We start from the raw sequence: 17,436 nt of genomic DNA on the forward strand, positions 1-17,436 counted from the left end.
CAGTCGGTGCCGTAACTCACAAAATATTGGGCAATGTCTCATCTTTTTCTTATCACTCTTAATTGTTGTGTTTTTGTGTGCGTTACGAAACAAGAATGACTCAGGCGGACATTATGATAGTTACCTACTTACGGTACGCTTTCAGAAGACTGTCACGCACGCCCACTCACACGAACCTTCACCTTAATACCGTTCCTGCCATTCATCCTACCCAGCACCGCCTTTCATTGTTCCTCATTGCGTATTCCTGTTTTTTGTTTTCCTTCCTCCCGCTTAAAGACGCTTCAAAGACCTTTCTATTTCATTTTTAGTGCCACCCCATGTAGCACTACCGCCTCACATTGTCTCTCCTTACATTGTTGACGTCCATTCATACCTCGTTTGTTTCCCCTCCAGAACACACTGACACCCTTCGAAGACCTTTCCATTTCACGGCCGTCTCTCAAGCTCTCACTTCCTTCCTTTCTTACTCTACCGGATTCTTTTATTCAATCTTTGGACTCTTTTCTTCACCGTAAAACACACACACACACACACACACACACACTAAACTCACACTCGTATACTCTTTCAAAGCCCTGAGTCAAGAACACTAGAATAACTCACAATACTCTCCCGCTGTCTCCGTGGCCGTGTCCCTGGCGTAGATGATGTGCGTCGGGGGGTCAAGGTGGGGCGAGGTGGCGCTGCGGGGGCTCCGTCGACGCCTGGCATGGGTGACTTCGGCGGGCAGGGGCTCGATCACATACTCCTGCGAGGGTCCCCTGATAACGCCGCGCTGTGCTCCGGCAGAGAAAACGAGGCGTGTTCGGCGGTGACTCAGGTAAAGGAGAGTGTGGAAAGGGACTGGTAGGAGGATTTTTATTCTGGTGCTATATGGTTCCTTGTGCGTGAAAGCGGGAGCATAAAGAAAGGAGATATAGGGAGGAAAATGCATGTTATTGATGAATGAGATGAAGGAGGACGTAAGTATTTGGCGGCTACAGGTCATAGATTGTGGAAAGTGTGAGGCGTTCTATTTTTATATGTATATATAGTGAAGGAACAAGCTCAAGGGGAAAAAAAAGGATGAAATCAGAAAACAGCTCGCTAATTACTGGCCCATAAATGAGTTTAGAAGAATGGTCAAAATTGCTATCTACTTTTTGTATGTGGAAAGGAGGGGAGCAGGGTATTAAAGGAAGAGATAAACATATAAAAGATGGAGATGGAGTGTTTGCGTAGGAAGGGAAGGTGAGGAAGGAAGAGAAAGTAGATGTTGGGAAGACCTTTACCCAGTAGCATATATAAAAAAAATAGTAATGGATAATGATGATGATTAAAATTTAATAACTCAATAAACAAACTCACCACTCGACCGCACAATTCCACGGCGATCGTAGTAGTAGCGGCTGTAGAGGTGGTGGTGTTGGTGATGGTATTGGCTTTTCCTTCCTCCGCCTTCTTTGCCTCCGCCTCCTCCGTCTGCTCCACGCCTTGGTAGTAGCAGGAGAGATCGGTACCACTCACGCCCTTCACCTCCACCTCGGCCCCGCGGCGACCCAGGAAGGCGAAGTGAGGCGACAGGAGATCATTGTTGGGCTTGAGTCTGACCAAAGAACGAGAGAGAATGGAAAGAAGAGAAAAAAAGAAGAAGAAAAGAAAAAGAGAGAAGGGAAAGAAAGATTACTGAGCTGTTTTTGTATTGTTTTGTTTTGATTAATTACTTTTTGTGTGTGTGTGTGTAGTGAATCGTCATATCTATTTTTTTCTTTCTTTTAGAACATTAGAAAATAGACTGAGACATAAATATTCTTATCTATAACTGGTGAAGTGATTTTTGTGTTTGATTAATTACTTGTGATCATTTTTGTGTGTGAAGATGGAATAGTCACATTATTTTTTTCTTTCTGTCTTTTACGACACAAGCAAAACAGACCAAACCCTAAATACTTACCTAAAATTAAACGTTCTCCCCAATGCATCCAAAGTGAGGGTGGGCGTGTCTCCTTGCCCTGAGGTGGTGTGGGCATGGGCGTGGGTGTCTCTGGTGTCCCTGGTGTCTCTTTTGCTCACACCCACGCCTGCCTCCCGCCTATCCCGCCCACCCCACGCCACCTGAGGCTCAACTAAGCTATAGGTGGGCACTGGAAAGGAAAACGGGAAAGGGTTACGGAAAGGAAAATGGGAAGAGGTTATGAAAAGGAGAACGAGAAGAAAAAGGTGAGAGTGGAGGTGGGAAAAAGTGTGTGTGTGTGTGTGTGTGTGTGTGTGTGTGTGTGTGTGTGTGTGAGGGAGGTAGAGTGTAAATACGTCCATATATCACTTTCATGTACGTTTTTTTTTTTTTTTTTTTTGCTAAAGGACGCGCCCGTATCCCAGCTGTGTGTGTGTGTGTGTGTGTGTGTGTGTGTGTGTGTGTGTGTGTGTGTAGCGGAATGAATAACAGGTGTTTGTGCGTTGTGTTGCGGAGTGTTGCTGTGATGGATTTAGTGTTAATTGTTATTGTTATTGATGTTGTTGTTTTGTGTGTGCGTGTCCTTCGTTTTCCCTTTTTTTCCTTCTTTTTCCTTTTCTCTGTTCTCTTTTGTCTTCCCTTTTTCTCTATGTAACTTTTTCTCTTTCCCCGCTTTCATTGTCTCCTCCTGTCTCTTCCTTTATCTGTGTGTCTCCTTGACCTTATATTCTTAACTGTTTCATTTTTTCTTCACACTGAGGTGCACACAAGGATATCAGAGTACAATAGGTCAGACGGTCTACTCATGATAGCTTCCCATCCATAACTTTAATTTCAATGTATTTTTTCAGCCGTGTCCGCAACAGCCAAATGACCATCTACTTAATATCTTCCACTCATCCATAATCCAATCCGTGATCTTGATTTTATCCATATTTCTTGAAGCTTTTTTTTTACAGTAAAGGAAGCAGATCAAAGGCAAAAAAAATAATAATAGTGAGAAAAAGAAAGACCGCTAATCACTGGCCCTATAAAAAAAAAAAGAGTTTAGAAGAGTGGCCAAGAGAGGTCAATTTCGGGAGTAGAGGAGAATTTTATATACCTCTACCATATGTCCATTGATACGTGCCCTAACTGTCTTTTAATTACAAGTACTTTATCTAACTCGCCTTTCTTATATTCTTAACTAATTGAAACACCTCAATTAAATCAACTCGCAGACTTTTCCAGAGAGTGCAAATCAACCTTCTTTAGTCTGTACAGTAAGTTTTTAAGCCCTTGGATCATTTTTGGCCTTCCTTCTCTGTACTGGTGCCTGAAATCGATATCCTTTAAGTAAGAATGACACCAATATTATACAACATATCTCTTGCTCCTTTCTTCTTCCTTGCCTGTCGCTCGCCACATAAATCCCTCTCTTATATATCTTTCCTTACCTGTTCACCTGCTTCATCTTACCTGTGTCTCTCCCCTTGAAGACCAGACGCAGCTCCTCCTCCGTCAGCCCCTCCGTCGCCGCCACCTGAGAGAGAGAGAGAGAGAGAGAGAGAGAGAGAGAGAGAGAGAGAGAGAGAGAGAGAGAGAGAGAGAGAGAGAGAGAGAGAGAGAGAGAGAGAGAGAGAGAGAGAGAGAGAGAGAGAGTTATGATGCCGTTAGCAGGTTCAAAGTGGCTGTCTGGTGAGGATAAATGTTGCGTAAGTGGTATTGTGTTTAATGGAAAGTGCTGTCACCTGGAACATGTTTTTTTTTTGTACATATATTATTATTACATGGGTTATTACACCTGTTGATTCCTTTGTTAGCGTTATCATTATTATTATTATTATTATTATTATTATTATTATTATTATTATTATTATTATTATTATTATTATTACTATTATTATTATTATTATTATTATTATTATTATTATTATTATTGTTATTATTATTATTGTTCTCTCTCTCTCTCTCTCTCTCTCTCTCTCTCTCTCTCTCTCTCTCTCTCTCTCTCTCTCTCTCTCTCTCTCTCTCTCTCTCTCTCTCTCTCTCTCTCTCTCTCTCTCTCTCTCATATTTTCACTATTTACGAGTTACAATCCCATATATTAATTTTTTTGGTGTGTTTTACTGTATTCACTCAACCCTATGGACTCGCTTTCTCTCATTCTACACTGTTTTACGCAATTAACTTTTTTTTTTACTCCATTGTGGTTTTCTGAAAGCGCACAAAGGGAATTGGGAAGGTAATGCTGGTTATAACAAGGAGCACCAGGAAGGGAGCGTCGTGGATTAGCGAGACAAAAGTTGAGGATATTCTAACGACGATTATGAGCTACAAATCAACTTGGGCAGGTCATATAATGCATAGAACAAGCAACACGTGAAGAACCAAAATACCAGGGAGGCTATCTGATAATAATTCTTAGATTGGTACAATAAGACATTCGCTTCTCACATCACCTATTTCTAAAGGTCAAAGAGGGGATTAGTTGTGTTCTAATGAGTGTTTCTTCAGGTTCATGGTACAGAAGAAGACTCGCGCTACCATCAGGGTCATAAAACTACCCTTGGAAATGCCCACAACTCCTACGAAAGCGTTGTCAAATATGTGTTTCTTCAGGTTCATGGTACAGAAGAAGACTCACACTACCATCAGGGTCATAAAACTACCCCTGGAAATGCCCACAACTCCTACGAAAGCTTTGTCAAATATGTGTTCTTGGGCGGCAATATGTCTTGTAAAACGACCCTTAAAGTCTGGGCAAACAGAGGACCAGGTAGAGAAATAAAGATAAAACGTTTACCAGATCAGGATGCGGCATGTTAGCAAGCGAGGTGGAGAACAGTAAGAAGGTTTTTGGCCCTACAGTGAACTACGTATTTAGAAAGGGCTGATGATACTGATGATGTTTTTTTCTTATGTACTTTTTTATAGACACGCTTTCAGACCGTCTTTTTTTTCTTCGTCTTCTTCTTCCAGTGAGTTTCGACACGGCGTGCAAACTTCTCTTCCCTCCCTCCTTCCCTCCCTTTGCTTCCTTCCTCCTTTCCTCCTCCTCTGCTTCCCTTTCTCCCTCTTTTGTTCTAGATACTTAATTTTAGCGTTAAACCAGATTTCTCTCCATGGATGAGAGAGAGAGAGAGAGAGAGAGAGAGAGAGAGAGAGAGAGAGAGAGAGAGAGAGAGAGAGTTGGGATGCTTGGAGACTGGAGGGAGAAAAAGAAGAGAAAGGGCGAAGCGAAAGGAGATAATGGATGGAGAGGAAGAAAAAGGAGGGAGGGAGAAAAGGAAAAACCAAAGGGGAGATTGATTGATTAGAAGTAGAGGGAGAGAGAAGGGTTGGGGAGGAAAGGGAAAGCAGGGATAAAAATAGATTGATATGTGTAAAGAAAGCGAAAGAAAGGAAGTAGAAGGGAAGACGAAAGAACACGAAAAAAGGAGGCAAGAGGTGAATAGAGAAAGGAAAGAGAGAGACAAGAAGAATAAAATTAAGAAGGAAATAGGAGATAAGTCAAACAAAAAAGGGAAAAAAATATGAAAAAGGCGACTGGAGAAAAAAGAGCAGAGACACAGAAGGGAAAGTGAACAAGCAAAGGAATTAGAAGATAACTCGAACAAACAGAAAAGAGGGAGAGAAAGAGGAAAGAGAAACGGAATGAAAGGTTAAAAAAAATCGGACATAAAAGATAAAAAAAAAGATGAAAAAGGCGACTAGTAAAAAGGGAAGTGAGACAGAATAGAAAAAAAATTAAGGACGAGGAAGAGAAGAGAAGGGAGAGAGAGAGAGAGGAGAGGAAGAGAGGAGAGGAAGAGAGAAGAGGAAAGAAGAGAGAGAGAGAGAGAGAGAGAGAGAGAGAGAGAGAGAGAGAGAGAGAGAGAGAGAGAGAGAGAGAGAGAGAGAGAGAGAGAGAGAGAGAGAGAGAGAGAGAGAGAGAGAGAGAGAGAGAGAGAGAGAGAGAGAGAGAGAGAGAGAGAGAGAGAGAGAGAGAGAGAGAGAGAGAGAGAGAGAGAGAGAGAGCGTGGGGTATGAAGAAGCGTGAAAGGTCATTTTTCAATTTCTTACTTTCTTGGTTTTCCTTTCGTTATTATTTTTCTTGTCTTATTCTTCTTCCCCTTTTCCTTTTGATCTTATTATCTTTTATTCCTTCATTCATTCATTCATTCATTCATAGTCATTCGTTATTAATTCCGTCTTTCCTTGAGAGAGAGAGAGAGAGAGAGAGAGAGAGAGAGAGAGAGAGAGAGAGAGAGAGAGAGAGAGAGAGAGAGAGAGAGAGAGAGAGAGAGAGAGAGAGAGAGAGAGAGAGAGAGAGAGAGAGAGAGAGAGAGAGTTTTTGTTATCTATGTATACACACACACACACACACACACACACACACACACACACACACACACACACACACACACACACACTTTACATTATTGCCTGACAACAACAAACATGACGAACATACAAACAAACAAACACAAAAAAAAAAACACTGCCACGCCCTTTTATCAAGCCGGGCAGGAACGGGACTCTTCCGGCTAGCGAGAGAGAGAGAGAGAGAGAGAGAGAGAGAGAGAGAGAGAGAGAGAGAGAGAGAGAGAGAGAGAGAGAGAGAGAGAGAGAGAGAGAGAGAGAGAGAGAGAGAGAGAGAGAGAGAGAGAGAGAGAGAGAGAGAGAGAGAGAGAGAGAGAGAGAGAGAGAGAGAGAGAGAGAGAGATGAAAGGAAAAGGAAATGTTTGTTTGGTAAATAGACAAAGGGATGGAACAGGACAGTAATTAGAGGAAAAATAGAAAACAGAAAAATAGGGAAAAAATATGTTGAAAGAAAGGAAGAAGAATGTTAAAAGAGAAATACGAATAAAGCGAGTGAGTTTTAGATGTAGAGAGAGATTTAGAGAGAGAGAGAGAGAAGAAGAAGAAGAAGAAGAAAGCTTTTAGTACAGGAGAGGAAGAGAGGGAGGGAGTTCACATCAAGAAAGAGAGAAGCAAAGAAGGAAGGAAAAATAAAGGAAAATTAGCAATAAGAACTAAACAAAATGAAGATATCGAAACAAAGGTGGAGGTAAGAGGGAGGTAAAAGAGCTATAGAGATGGAGAGATGAGGGAGCAAAGGAGGTAAGTGGAGGAGAGGGTGGAGACAAAGAGAGGAGAGAAGAGAAGCAGAGAGGCAGGAGGAGGGTAAAATATGATGCTAAGTGGAGGAAACAATAAAACGAAGAGATGAAGATAAGGAAAGAGATAAGGATAAAGAAGTAGAGGCGAGAAGTGAAATAAGAAAAAATAGATAGATAGAGATAGACAGATACATAGGTAGATAGACGAATAGACAGACAAATATATAGACTGATAGACAGATAGCTAGAGAGACAAAGAGGGAGACTAAAATGATGTAAAAGACGTGATAGAAGGAACATTGGAGGAGAGATGGAGGAAGGAGGGAGAGAAGGAGAGATAATTGTGGAGAGAATTACCGAGGGCGCCTCATTAAGAAGAGGTAAAGGTGTGTCCGGATGTTCATTGTGTTGGGAGAGAGAGAGAGAGAGGAGAGAGAGAGAGAGAGAGAGAGAGAGAGAGAGAGAGAGAGAGAGAGAGAGAGAGAGAGAGAGAGAGAGAGAGAGATTTACATAGATTTACATAGAAAATCAGACCACACAGACCCCATGGTCCAGACTTGGTGGTCTGTCCTTAAACCTAAGTGATTTTACATTAATCAGAAGACTCCAAAACGTTGCACTTCTACTCTAGTTGATATTAAGTTGAAGGAAGTGACGGTCGAGCTTATTTTGAAGGAGTCAATCGTGTTACACTGGACCACTGATGGTGGAAGCTTATTCCATTCTCGCACTACAACGTTGGTGAAGAAAAATTTGTGCAGTCTGAATTTACTTGTCTACATCTGAGTTTTACGCCATTGTTCCTCGTGCGCAGACTGTCATCGATCATAAACAATGTTGATCTGTCTACATTCGTGAAACCATTAAGTATTTTAAAACATTCGATCAGTTTTCCTCGGAGGCGACGTTTCTCAAGAGAGAACATGTTAAGGGTAGAAAGCCTTTCTTCATAGGATTTGTTGCGCAAGGAAGGGATCATTTTCGTTGCCCGACGCTGAACACCTTCTAATTTAGCAATATCCTTTGCATGGTGGGGGGACCAAAACTGTACCGCATATTCCAAGTGGGGTCTGACTAAACTGTTGTAGAGCGGGAGTATTACATCTTTATTCTTGAATACAAAGTTTCTTTTAATGAAGCCCAACATTCTGTTCGCTTTATTTGCTGCATCGATGCATTGCTGTGAGAATTTGAGGTTTGACGCGATTTTGACCCCCAAGTCTTTGACGCATTGAACGCTTTTGAGTTTAACGCCGCGCATTTCGTATTCGAACTTCTTATTCCTCGTTCCAACTTGAAGGACCTGGCACTTGTCTACGTTAAAGGGCATCTCCCATCTATCCGACCAAGCTGAAATTTTGTGCAAATCCTCTTGGAGGCTTTGCCTGTCTTCGTCAGTGAGAACCGAGTTACCAATCTTTGTGTCGTCTGCAAATTTACTAATGCGGTTATTGAGTCCAACATCCACGTCGTTGGAGAGAGAGAGAGAGAGAGAGAGAGAGAGAGAGAGAGAGAGAGAGAGAGAGAGAGAGAGAGAGAGAATTGATAAAGGATTAAGGATAGATAGGCAGAATTAAAGATAGACAGTTATTAGATTAGATAGATAAGATCATTAGAGTAGATAGATTATGGATAGACAGACAAACAGACAGATTGAACACACACACACACACTCCCCCTCCCCCTCCCCCTCTCCCTCCCCCTCCCCCTCCCCTACCACTCCTCCTTTCCCTCCCCTCACACACCCAGACAGGAAGAAGACAGAAAGAAAGAAAAAAGCCAAACAAAGAAAGAAAAGGAAAATAAGAGTAAAAATAATCGAAAGAGAGAAAAAGAGGAAGAGAAAGCGAACCGTTGTGATGAAACTCGAAAATCTCTTCTTTAGTTGAGACAAAGAAGAGCAGAGAAACAAAGAGAAGAGTGTGGGAAGGGAGAAAAGAGAGGAAAGATGAAGGGAAGGAACGTAGTGAGTGAGGGAGGGAAGGTAATAGACGTAGGGATGGAATAGGAAGGAAGAGGAGAGAGATTGAAGAAATAGAATAGAATGGACGGAAAGGAGGGGGAGGGAAGAGAAAGGAAAGGGAAAATAGAAGGAAGGCTTAGGGTGTAGGAATGAAGTGGGGAGGAAAAAAGAGCGAGATGAAAAGATGAGGAATTGAAATGGGGGATTATGGAAGATTGTGGGAGTGGGACGGAAGAGAAAAATGATAAAGCGAAGGGCGATATGGAGAGAGGGAAGATGTTGGAGGTAAGGAAGGAATGGGAAAGGAAAGGAAAAGGGTAGGGAAAAGAGGAACTGAAGAAAAGAATAAGATGAAGGAAAAGAGTGGAAACGAAAGGAAATTGAAGAGAAAATAGAGAGGAATGGGATGTAGGGAAGAAGTGGAAAGGAAAGGAAAAGTGGGAGGAAGAGAAGTAGGACTGAAGGGAAGAATGGAATGGAGGGAAGGATTTAGAAGGAAAGGAAACTGAAAAAAAACTAAAGAGAAGGAATTGAAGGAAACGAAGAGAGAGAGAGAGAGAGAGAGAGAGAGAGAGAGAGAGAGAGAGAGAGATAGAGATGAAAGATAAAAGAAAATAATGCATGGGGGGGGGAGGGAGGGAAGCAAGAGACTGAGAGAGGGAGGAAATTTATATAAAAAACAAAAAAAAGAGGAATTAATTTATAGAACATACGAACAAAGGAGTGAGATAGCTTTCTCTCTCTCTCTCTCTCGTATAGTCTAAATATCTATGTAAATCTATGTAAATCTCTTGTAGTTCATGATAGAAAAAATGCATAAAAAAAAGACAAGGGATAGAATATAAATAACAAACACTGGTACCATTTGCCGTGACTAAAGTACCATCTGCCTAGTCTGAATGTACCACTTGCCTCCACTGAATGTACCACCTGCCCGTACCACTAACTGAAGTATACTGAACTCACCACCTACAAAGTCCGTAAGCACCCCTCCTATATGGATTGACTGAACTAGACTGGATCCACTTCTCCCTCCACCTACGATTGACAACACTAACCCGGACACACCACCCAAGTCTCGTTCATCACATCCATTCCATTACCCATATCATGCACCTGTACGCCCTCCTCCCCTCACCTGTCCATCACCATAATTCCTGTCACGGTTAATTTGACAGGTAAGATTATAACAATGCTCTTACCTGTGCCACCGTCAGAAGCCCTAATAACAGCAGAAGTAATAATGGCGGTGGAAGTGGTGGTCGTTGTGGTGACGGAGGGAGGGTTTGGGTGGAACGACGGGGCATGTTGGTGGCTAGGGGGGTGGGTGAGCGCGTGGGTGCGTGGGTGAATTGGTGTCCGAGGCCCGTCACAGCATCTGGGGAAGAAACGTCATTATCGTCAACATTTTCATCAACATCATTTTCATCGCCATTTTCATAATTACTGTCATAGCTAACTACATACCTTTCTTGTTTTTGTTTACCCCCGTGAGAGGCTGTAAGGTAATAATCACAATACTCCTTTATCTTAGTATTGTAAAGGAAGAGAGAGAGGAGAGGAGGAAAGGGATAAGGAAAAGGTTAATTGTATTTGAGTTATAGTTCCCAAGTTTAAGAGCTGTCACCTATTACCAACAAAAAGAATAAAAAACGACACCTGTAACCTATTTTTTTGCCTTCATTAAAGACCACATACTTCATTTATATATTTCTCGTCCAGGCACAGTCGCGGAATACTAATAAGGACAGGAAATTAGTATGTTGGAGGTAGCCGTTAATTAACCGCGCGTGGGGAAGTGGATCCGGCATGCTAATATTATCGGAACTGATCGCAAAATGAACATATGACCTTGAATAGAAATAAAAGTTCACGCTTCTCGCTTCTCCTAAACTGAGCAAAGGACAAAAAGGACAAATACCCTTCAAAAAAAATCCAACACATTTCCGCGCACGCTGTTTGTTATTCAGATGTCGTAACGCATTCATAACCTCGCAGGGGGTCATCGGCTTTGTGGGGGGCGAGTCGTGGGCGGGAGACAGAGGAGATGAGATGGCAGACACTAGGCAGGAGGAGGGTGGAGGAGGGGTGAGGCATACTGAAAAAAGACGTAAGGGCGTTGTACATGGCGAGAACTGGGAAGGTACGTGAACTCTCGAGGGGGTAACATGCTTCACCATACAACTATACTTCTACTATCTTCCCCCCCCCCCCCCCTACTGTTCCTTCACCATTATCCAATTACCTCTTTTTTATATACTTTTTTAACAGTAAAGGAAACAGCTATGGGTATGGGTATGTGTGGGGTGGCATGGAAGATTAAGTGAGTGGGTTATTGGAGTGGGTAGATTTAGGGGTAGTGAGTATGGGAGGTAGGTAGTGAACTGGTCTAGGGCGTTGCAGTGCGTGAGTAAAGTTAGTGGGGTATGGGTGTTAAGGCGGGATGGGAAGTTGAGGGAAGAGTTAGCGTGGTGGACGGTAAGGGAAGCGTCGGGGTGTGGGCAACGTAGGGGGTGTCTGTGAAGGCACGCCCGCCCATCCGCCCTCCCCGCCCACCCCGCCCACGGCCTGTATTATCCATCCGCACACACAAGTCGACGACCCGAAAGACAATTGCTGGACACACACACACACACACACACACACACACACACACACATTTGAAGGGTAGTGTTTCTATTCCTCTATGTCTCCTTCCTTCCCCTTCCCTACCTTCTCCCTTTCTCCTTTAACAGATTATTACTCGGGAACAATTTAAGCTGAACAACCTCTAATTCGAATGAGACCTCGATGCCTCCTTATTCGAACTGGTAGAGAGAAGAAGAGGAGCAGAGGGAGGGAGCGCATCTAAAGGACAGGACTTGATGCTTCCTCCGCTAGACCGCCACACGAATCTGGACAAACACGTCCCTTCTGTCCTTCGCCTCAAATACTACATGAAGGAGACGCAGAAAGGAGAGGTGGAAAGAGAGGTAAGTGATAGTTTGTGTAGGTGTGTGTGTGTGTGCAAAGGTGGTGTTGGAAGTGTAGGTTTTATTAGGTTTTTATTAGGAGCAGTAAGTAGCGGGCTTTTTTTTTTTTTTTTTTTTTTAAGTGGATGTGGATGTGTCTGGGTGGGTAGATGTGGCTGTAGGTGTGTCTGAGTGGGTGGGTGTAGGTGTGGGTGTCTGGGTGCGTGGATGTGGGTGGAGTCTCTTCCTCCCCGTTTATTTTTTTCTTCCTCTGTGGCAATCTCTTATGTAAACGCCTTTCTTTCTTCCCTTTCTCCCCTCGTCGTGTGTGATAGAAGCGTCATTGTTTTCCTCGGTTTGCATGTAAGCCTGACCCCATTTTTTCTTCTATGTGGAGGAGCTTGTTGTTGTTGCTGTTGCTTGTTGTTGTCACTGATGCTGCCATTCTTTATTACTTCTTATTGGCTTCTCTCTCCTCTTGACTTCTTTTTATTCTTAATCTTCTTGACCTCTTCCTTCTTTTTCCTCTTTTTCGGCTTTCTCAATTTTTTTTCTTGTTTTCTTGACGTTTTGGTTTCTTATTCTTCCTCTTGTCTTTTGTTCACCATCACACTCTAACCATCTTATCTTGCGCATTTATTGTCTTGTATCAATTACAGAGAAAAAATAAATAAACTAAGAGCGATAATCAATCATAGTTTTGCAGATTCCAGTGTTTATTTCTGTTCCCCGCATCCTTCCTTCCCTTCACTCCTTCCTTCATCTCCAGCCTGTTATGTGATGTTTCTCTGCAGTGCGTCAGTAGGAGGGAAGGTTACGATTTGTGTTCCCCGCATCCCTCCTTCCCTTCACTCCTTCCTTCATCTCCAGTCTGCTATGTGATGTTCCTGTGCAGTGCGTCAGTAGGAGGGAAGGTTACGATTTGTGTTCCCCGCATCCCTCCTTCTCTTCACTCATTTCTTCTTCTCCAAGCTGTTATGTGATGTTCCTGTGCAGTGCGTCAGTAGGAGGGAAGGTTACGATTTGTGTTCCCCGCATCCCTCCTTCCCTTCACTCCTTCCTTCATCTCCAGCCTGTTATGTGATGTTTCTGTGCAGTGCGTCAGTAGGAGGGAAGGTTACGAAAGCCCTCACACACCCTATCATCATCTTACATCTTTAAACTCTCACTTCCGCTTCCCTTCCCCAGCCTCCCCTCTACACACACACACACACACACACACACACACACACTTTCCTTTTCGAGTTAAGGGCACGATTCCAACAATGGCTAATGGCGAGAGTGGGTGCGGTGGCTGTAAGTTAGTCAAGCTTCGAAGTAACGATCCGGAACAAGGTGATTCGAACCCTATTTAGTGATTTAGTTCCGCTGCGTGACGTTAGAAAAGGGATTCGATGAGCCTGACCCCAAGTCGCCCCCCCCCCCCCAAAAAAAAAAATAGCGTCAACCCCCGATTTTAGGAAGACAGCGTAAAGGAGAAGTGACGAAAGAAGAAAATGTAAATGAATCGTTAGAAATCTCCATTGTTAAGTTGTTACCTCCTCCTCTTTCTCTCTCTTTCTCCGTCTATCCATCTGTCTATTTCTCTCTCCCTAACCGTATTTGTGTTGACAGCTAGAAAGATTTAACAACGGACGAGATAATTGAACCTGTTACGAGAATTACTTCATCGTGTTGCAACTGAAAACTGTTACTTCCGTTTCCTCTCCTACGCCATTCTCTCTCTCTCTCTCTCTCTCTCTTTGCCCATCCCCCTCTCCTTCTATCTCTCTCTCAATCTCTCTATCAATCTTTTACATCTTCACTTTCCGTATGTTCCCAGTGGTCAGAAAGAAAGAAAATGGAAGATGATAGGTATTGAAGTTCTTTTCCGCCCCACCATTCTCTATCTCACTCTCTCTTTCTCTGTCTCTATCCATCAATCCATCCCTCACATCTCCACTTTCCGTATGATCTCAGTGGTCAGTTAGAGAGAGAAAATGGGAGGTAATAGATAAATAAGTTCTTTTATCTCTTTCTGTATCTTTCCTTCTCTCTCAATTCTCTCCATCAATCAATCCATCACATCTACACTCTCCGTATGTTCCCAGTGGTCAGCTAGAGAAAGAAAATGGGAGATAATTGATAAGGAAGTAAGTTGTTCTCTCTCTTTCTATATCTTCCTCTCTCTTTCTCAGTCTCTCCATCAATCAATCCATCACATCTCCACTTTCCGTATGTTCCCAGTGGTCAGCTAGAGAGAGAAAATGGGAGATAATTGATAAGGAAGTAAGTTGTTCTCTCTCTTTCTATATCTTCCTCTCTCTCTCTCAAGTCTCTCCATCAATCAATCCATCACATCTCCACTTTCCGTATGTTCCCAGTGGTCAGCTAGAGAAAGAAAATGGGAGATAATCGATAAGGAAGTAAGTTCTCTCTTTCTATATCTTCCTCTCTCTCTCTCAAGTCTCTCCATCAATCAATCCATCACATCTACACTCCGTATGTTCCCAGTGGTCAGCTAGAGAGAGAAAATGGGAGGTAATAGACAAGGAAGTAAGGTCTTTTTCGTGATCTAACTGTCCACCTGTAATCATCTGAGCCACCTGGTCCCCTCAACCCTTCCTTCCGTCCTCCCGCCTCGCCCCGCACCGGCCCGTAGAGCAAGCGTGTGCGTTCCCAGCCGTGAGAAAGATAAAATGAGAGGGTGTTATTATGGGGGGGAAACTGTTTTATTGGCTTTATGGCTTTGGTAACTGTTCCTGATGAAGTTCCTCTGTGTGCGTACTCTATCTTTTGCTACCTGTTGTTGTTGTTGTTGTTGGTAGAAGTAGTAGTAGTAGTTGTGATAATTGTTGTTGTTGTTATTGTTGTTATTTATCTGCATTTCTCATTTTTTTCATATATTTTCTTCCTTTTCTTATTTTTCTTCCGCTCTTTCTTCCTTTCATTCTTTAATATGTTTCTTCATTCTTGATATTTTTTTCTCTACTTCGTTAATTTTCTTCTTTTTCTTCATCGCTGTTTGTTTCTTATTCTTCTCTCTCTCTTTGTCTTCTTAATTTATCATCATCATCATCATCGTATTCTTCCTCCACTTCCTCTTCCTTTTCCTCTTCTTCTTCTTCTTCCTCTTCTCCTTCCTCCTCCACCGCAAAATACCACCACCTGATGTTACGTTTCACAGTCTTGAGTCTACCTTAAAAAATTACATTATCATCATTTTCTTATTACTCTTAACTGTTACTTCCGTTTTTTGTACTTAACTTTTATGCTCCCTCGTTTTGCCTTCCTGCCTTCGTTTGTTACTACTTTCTCTTCCTCATCTTCTTCCTCCTCCTCCCTTCTCTTCCTCCTCTTCCTTTCTCTCTTCCTCCTTCCTCCTCCTCCACCTTCATACTCTTTCATCCTTCCTCTCCCTCATCTTCTTCCTCCTCCTCCTTTCTCTCTTCCTCCTTCCTCCTCCTCCACCTTAATACTCTCCAATCCTCTTCCTCTCCCTCATCTTCTTCCTCCTCCTCCCTTCTCTCTTCCTCCTTCCTCCTCCACCTTGTCTTCCTCATACCTGCTCCATTCAATCAATTCTTTCTTCCTCTTTCTCTCTTCTTCCTTTTAGCTTCTTATCTTCCTTGCTTTTTTTTTTTGTCTTTTATTAATTTTCATTCTTTTAGTTTTCTTTTTTTGTTATTTTGCATTTATATCGTATTTTCTCTCTCTTCCTCATCTTCCTTCTCCTTCCCTCCTCTATCCCTTTTTTTCCTCCTTCTCCGCTTTCTCCTTCTCTCATTTTCCTCATCCACATCCTCTTCCACTCTTGTCCACACCACGCTCTCCTCCTCCTCTTTTCCTCTCTTCCTTACACCTTTATATCAAATCTACGCTAATCTGCTCCTCTTTTATTTTTTTTTTTTTTTATTTTTTTTTACACCTTTTCCTTATTTCTTTATCCTCTCTCTCTCTCTCTCTCTCCCTTCCCCTCTCTCTCCTTCCCTTTCTCCCTCCCTCTCCCTAATGTCAATCCTTTCCCAGCATACCCTCACACGTAATCCATTCCCTCTTCCTTCCTCTCCCTCTCCCCTCCTTTCCACTCGTCTTTCCCTTGCCTTTTCAATACCCTTCTCCCTCTCACTTTTCCCTCAATATCCATCTCGCTCTCTTCTCTCCCTTCCTCAACCACCAGCATCCCTCTCTCTCTCTCTCTGACTCCCCTCTCCCTCTCATGAAGTCACTCTCACTCTCTTTCCCTTTCTCTTATATCTGTCTCTACCTCTTTCTTATTTCAATCTCCTCCAATATACTCGTAAATTCACCTGTAGTCCGTTTTCTATTCCTTCCTCTCTCGCTTCCTTCCTTCTTCCGACTCTTCTCCCTCTCCCTCCATGCACACTCACACGCACTCCCGTCTTCCCCAATATCCATCTCCTCACTCCCTTCTCTTCCTCCCACCACCACTACTCTCCCTCTCCCTCGCCTCTCACACTCTCTCCCGTCATCCAGTGTCGTGGCCGTGATAATTGCCCTCAGTTTTTAGCTCAAATTACCCGCCACTTTCCCTCCGGCTCTCTCGATCTGCATCTCTGCGTTTTGGGGCGATTTTCGACTCTTTCTTTTGGTGGGGTTTTGTTCTCTCTTTTGAGGCGAAACTCTGCTCAAAAGTGGAAAGTGTGTGTGTGTGTGTGTGTGTGTGTGTGTGTAACGTGAATCTGTATGAGTGGAAGAATGAGGTGTTTTTAGTGATGTCTGTCTGTCTGTATCTTGCCTATTCTCTCTCTCTCTCTCTCTCTCTCTCTCTCTCTCTCTCTCTCTCTCTCTCTCTCTCTCTCTCTCTCTCTCTCTCTCTCTCTCTCTCGCTCGCTCGCTCGCTCGTACATAAAAAAGGAAAACAGTAGCGGATGTCACAGTCAATGGCTTTTATTGCAACACAAATGAGCTGTCCCATTACTGAAGCCTTGATTTTACTTTAAGTGTTGCCGTCATTATTATTATTATTATTATTATTATTATTACTATTATTATTACTATTATTATCTATTTTCACATGCATTTGTTTTGTGTATAATGACAGTCCGCCCTTGTTGTTGTTGTTGTTGTTGATGCTAATTTGCTGGAGACCTTGCGTGTTTATGAGTGTGTGTGTGTGTGTGTGTGTGTGTGTGTGTGTCCCTGTTTGCGTCTGTCTGTCTGTGTATGAATGTCTATGTCTCTCTATCTCCCTATTTCTTCTTATATATGTCTAAATTTATTCATGTATATCTATGTATGTATGTATGTGGGTATGTAGATAGGTATTTATGAATGTATGCATGCACGTATTTTTCCAAGTGTATGTCAGCGAACATTTACAAGGTTATCAAGCAGGAAAGTTCATGGTGTATTAGCGATAGTAATTTGTGTATATGTTATGTATGCTTGTTGAAGGTCATGCATGCTTTCGGGAGGATAATGGTGGGGGGGGCGGGGGTAATGGTGGAGGCGCAAAGTGGAGAGGAGGGTAGCAACAGGAACTTTCATAAAAGGCGTGTA

The 17,436-nt window shown here is 42.8% G+C and overlaps 1 protein-coding gene across 1 annotated transcript in view; it reads right to left on the bottom strand.

The window, feature by feature from the left end:
- The window catches only part of LOC127001530 (A disintegrin and metalloproteinase with thrombospondin motifs adt-1-like), a 50,473-nt gene that overhangs the window by 14,775 nt on the left and 18,262 nt on the right, over window positions 1-17,436 (bottom strand). The window contains exons 2-6 of the mRNA XM_050866151.1: window positions 10,186-10,361; window positions 3,395-3,458; window positions 1,937-2,126; window positions 1,351-1,588; window positions 607-778 (exon numbers count right to left, since the gene is read on the bottom strand). Of these exons, the coding sequence (XP_050722108.1) occupies window positions 607-778; window positions 1,351-1,588; window positions 1,937-2,126; window positions 3,395-3,458; window positions 10,186-10,290 (769 nt within the window). The 5' untranslated portion in view covers window positions 10,291-10,361. The remainder of the gene's footprint in view (window positions 1-606; window positions 779-1,350; window positions 1,589-1,936; window positions 2,127-3,394; window positions 3,459-10,185; window positions 10,362-17,436) is intronic.

This window comes from Eriocheir sinensis, chromosome 21, assembly GCF_024679095.1.
Source record: "Eriocheir sinensis breed Jianghai 21 chromosome 21, ASM2467909v1, whole genome shotgun sequence".
In the NCBI taxonomy this organism is placed as follows: Eukaryota; Metazoa; Arthropoda; class Malacostraca; order Decapoda; family Varunidae; genus Eriocheir; species Eriocheir sinensis.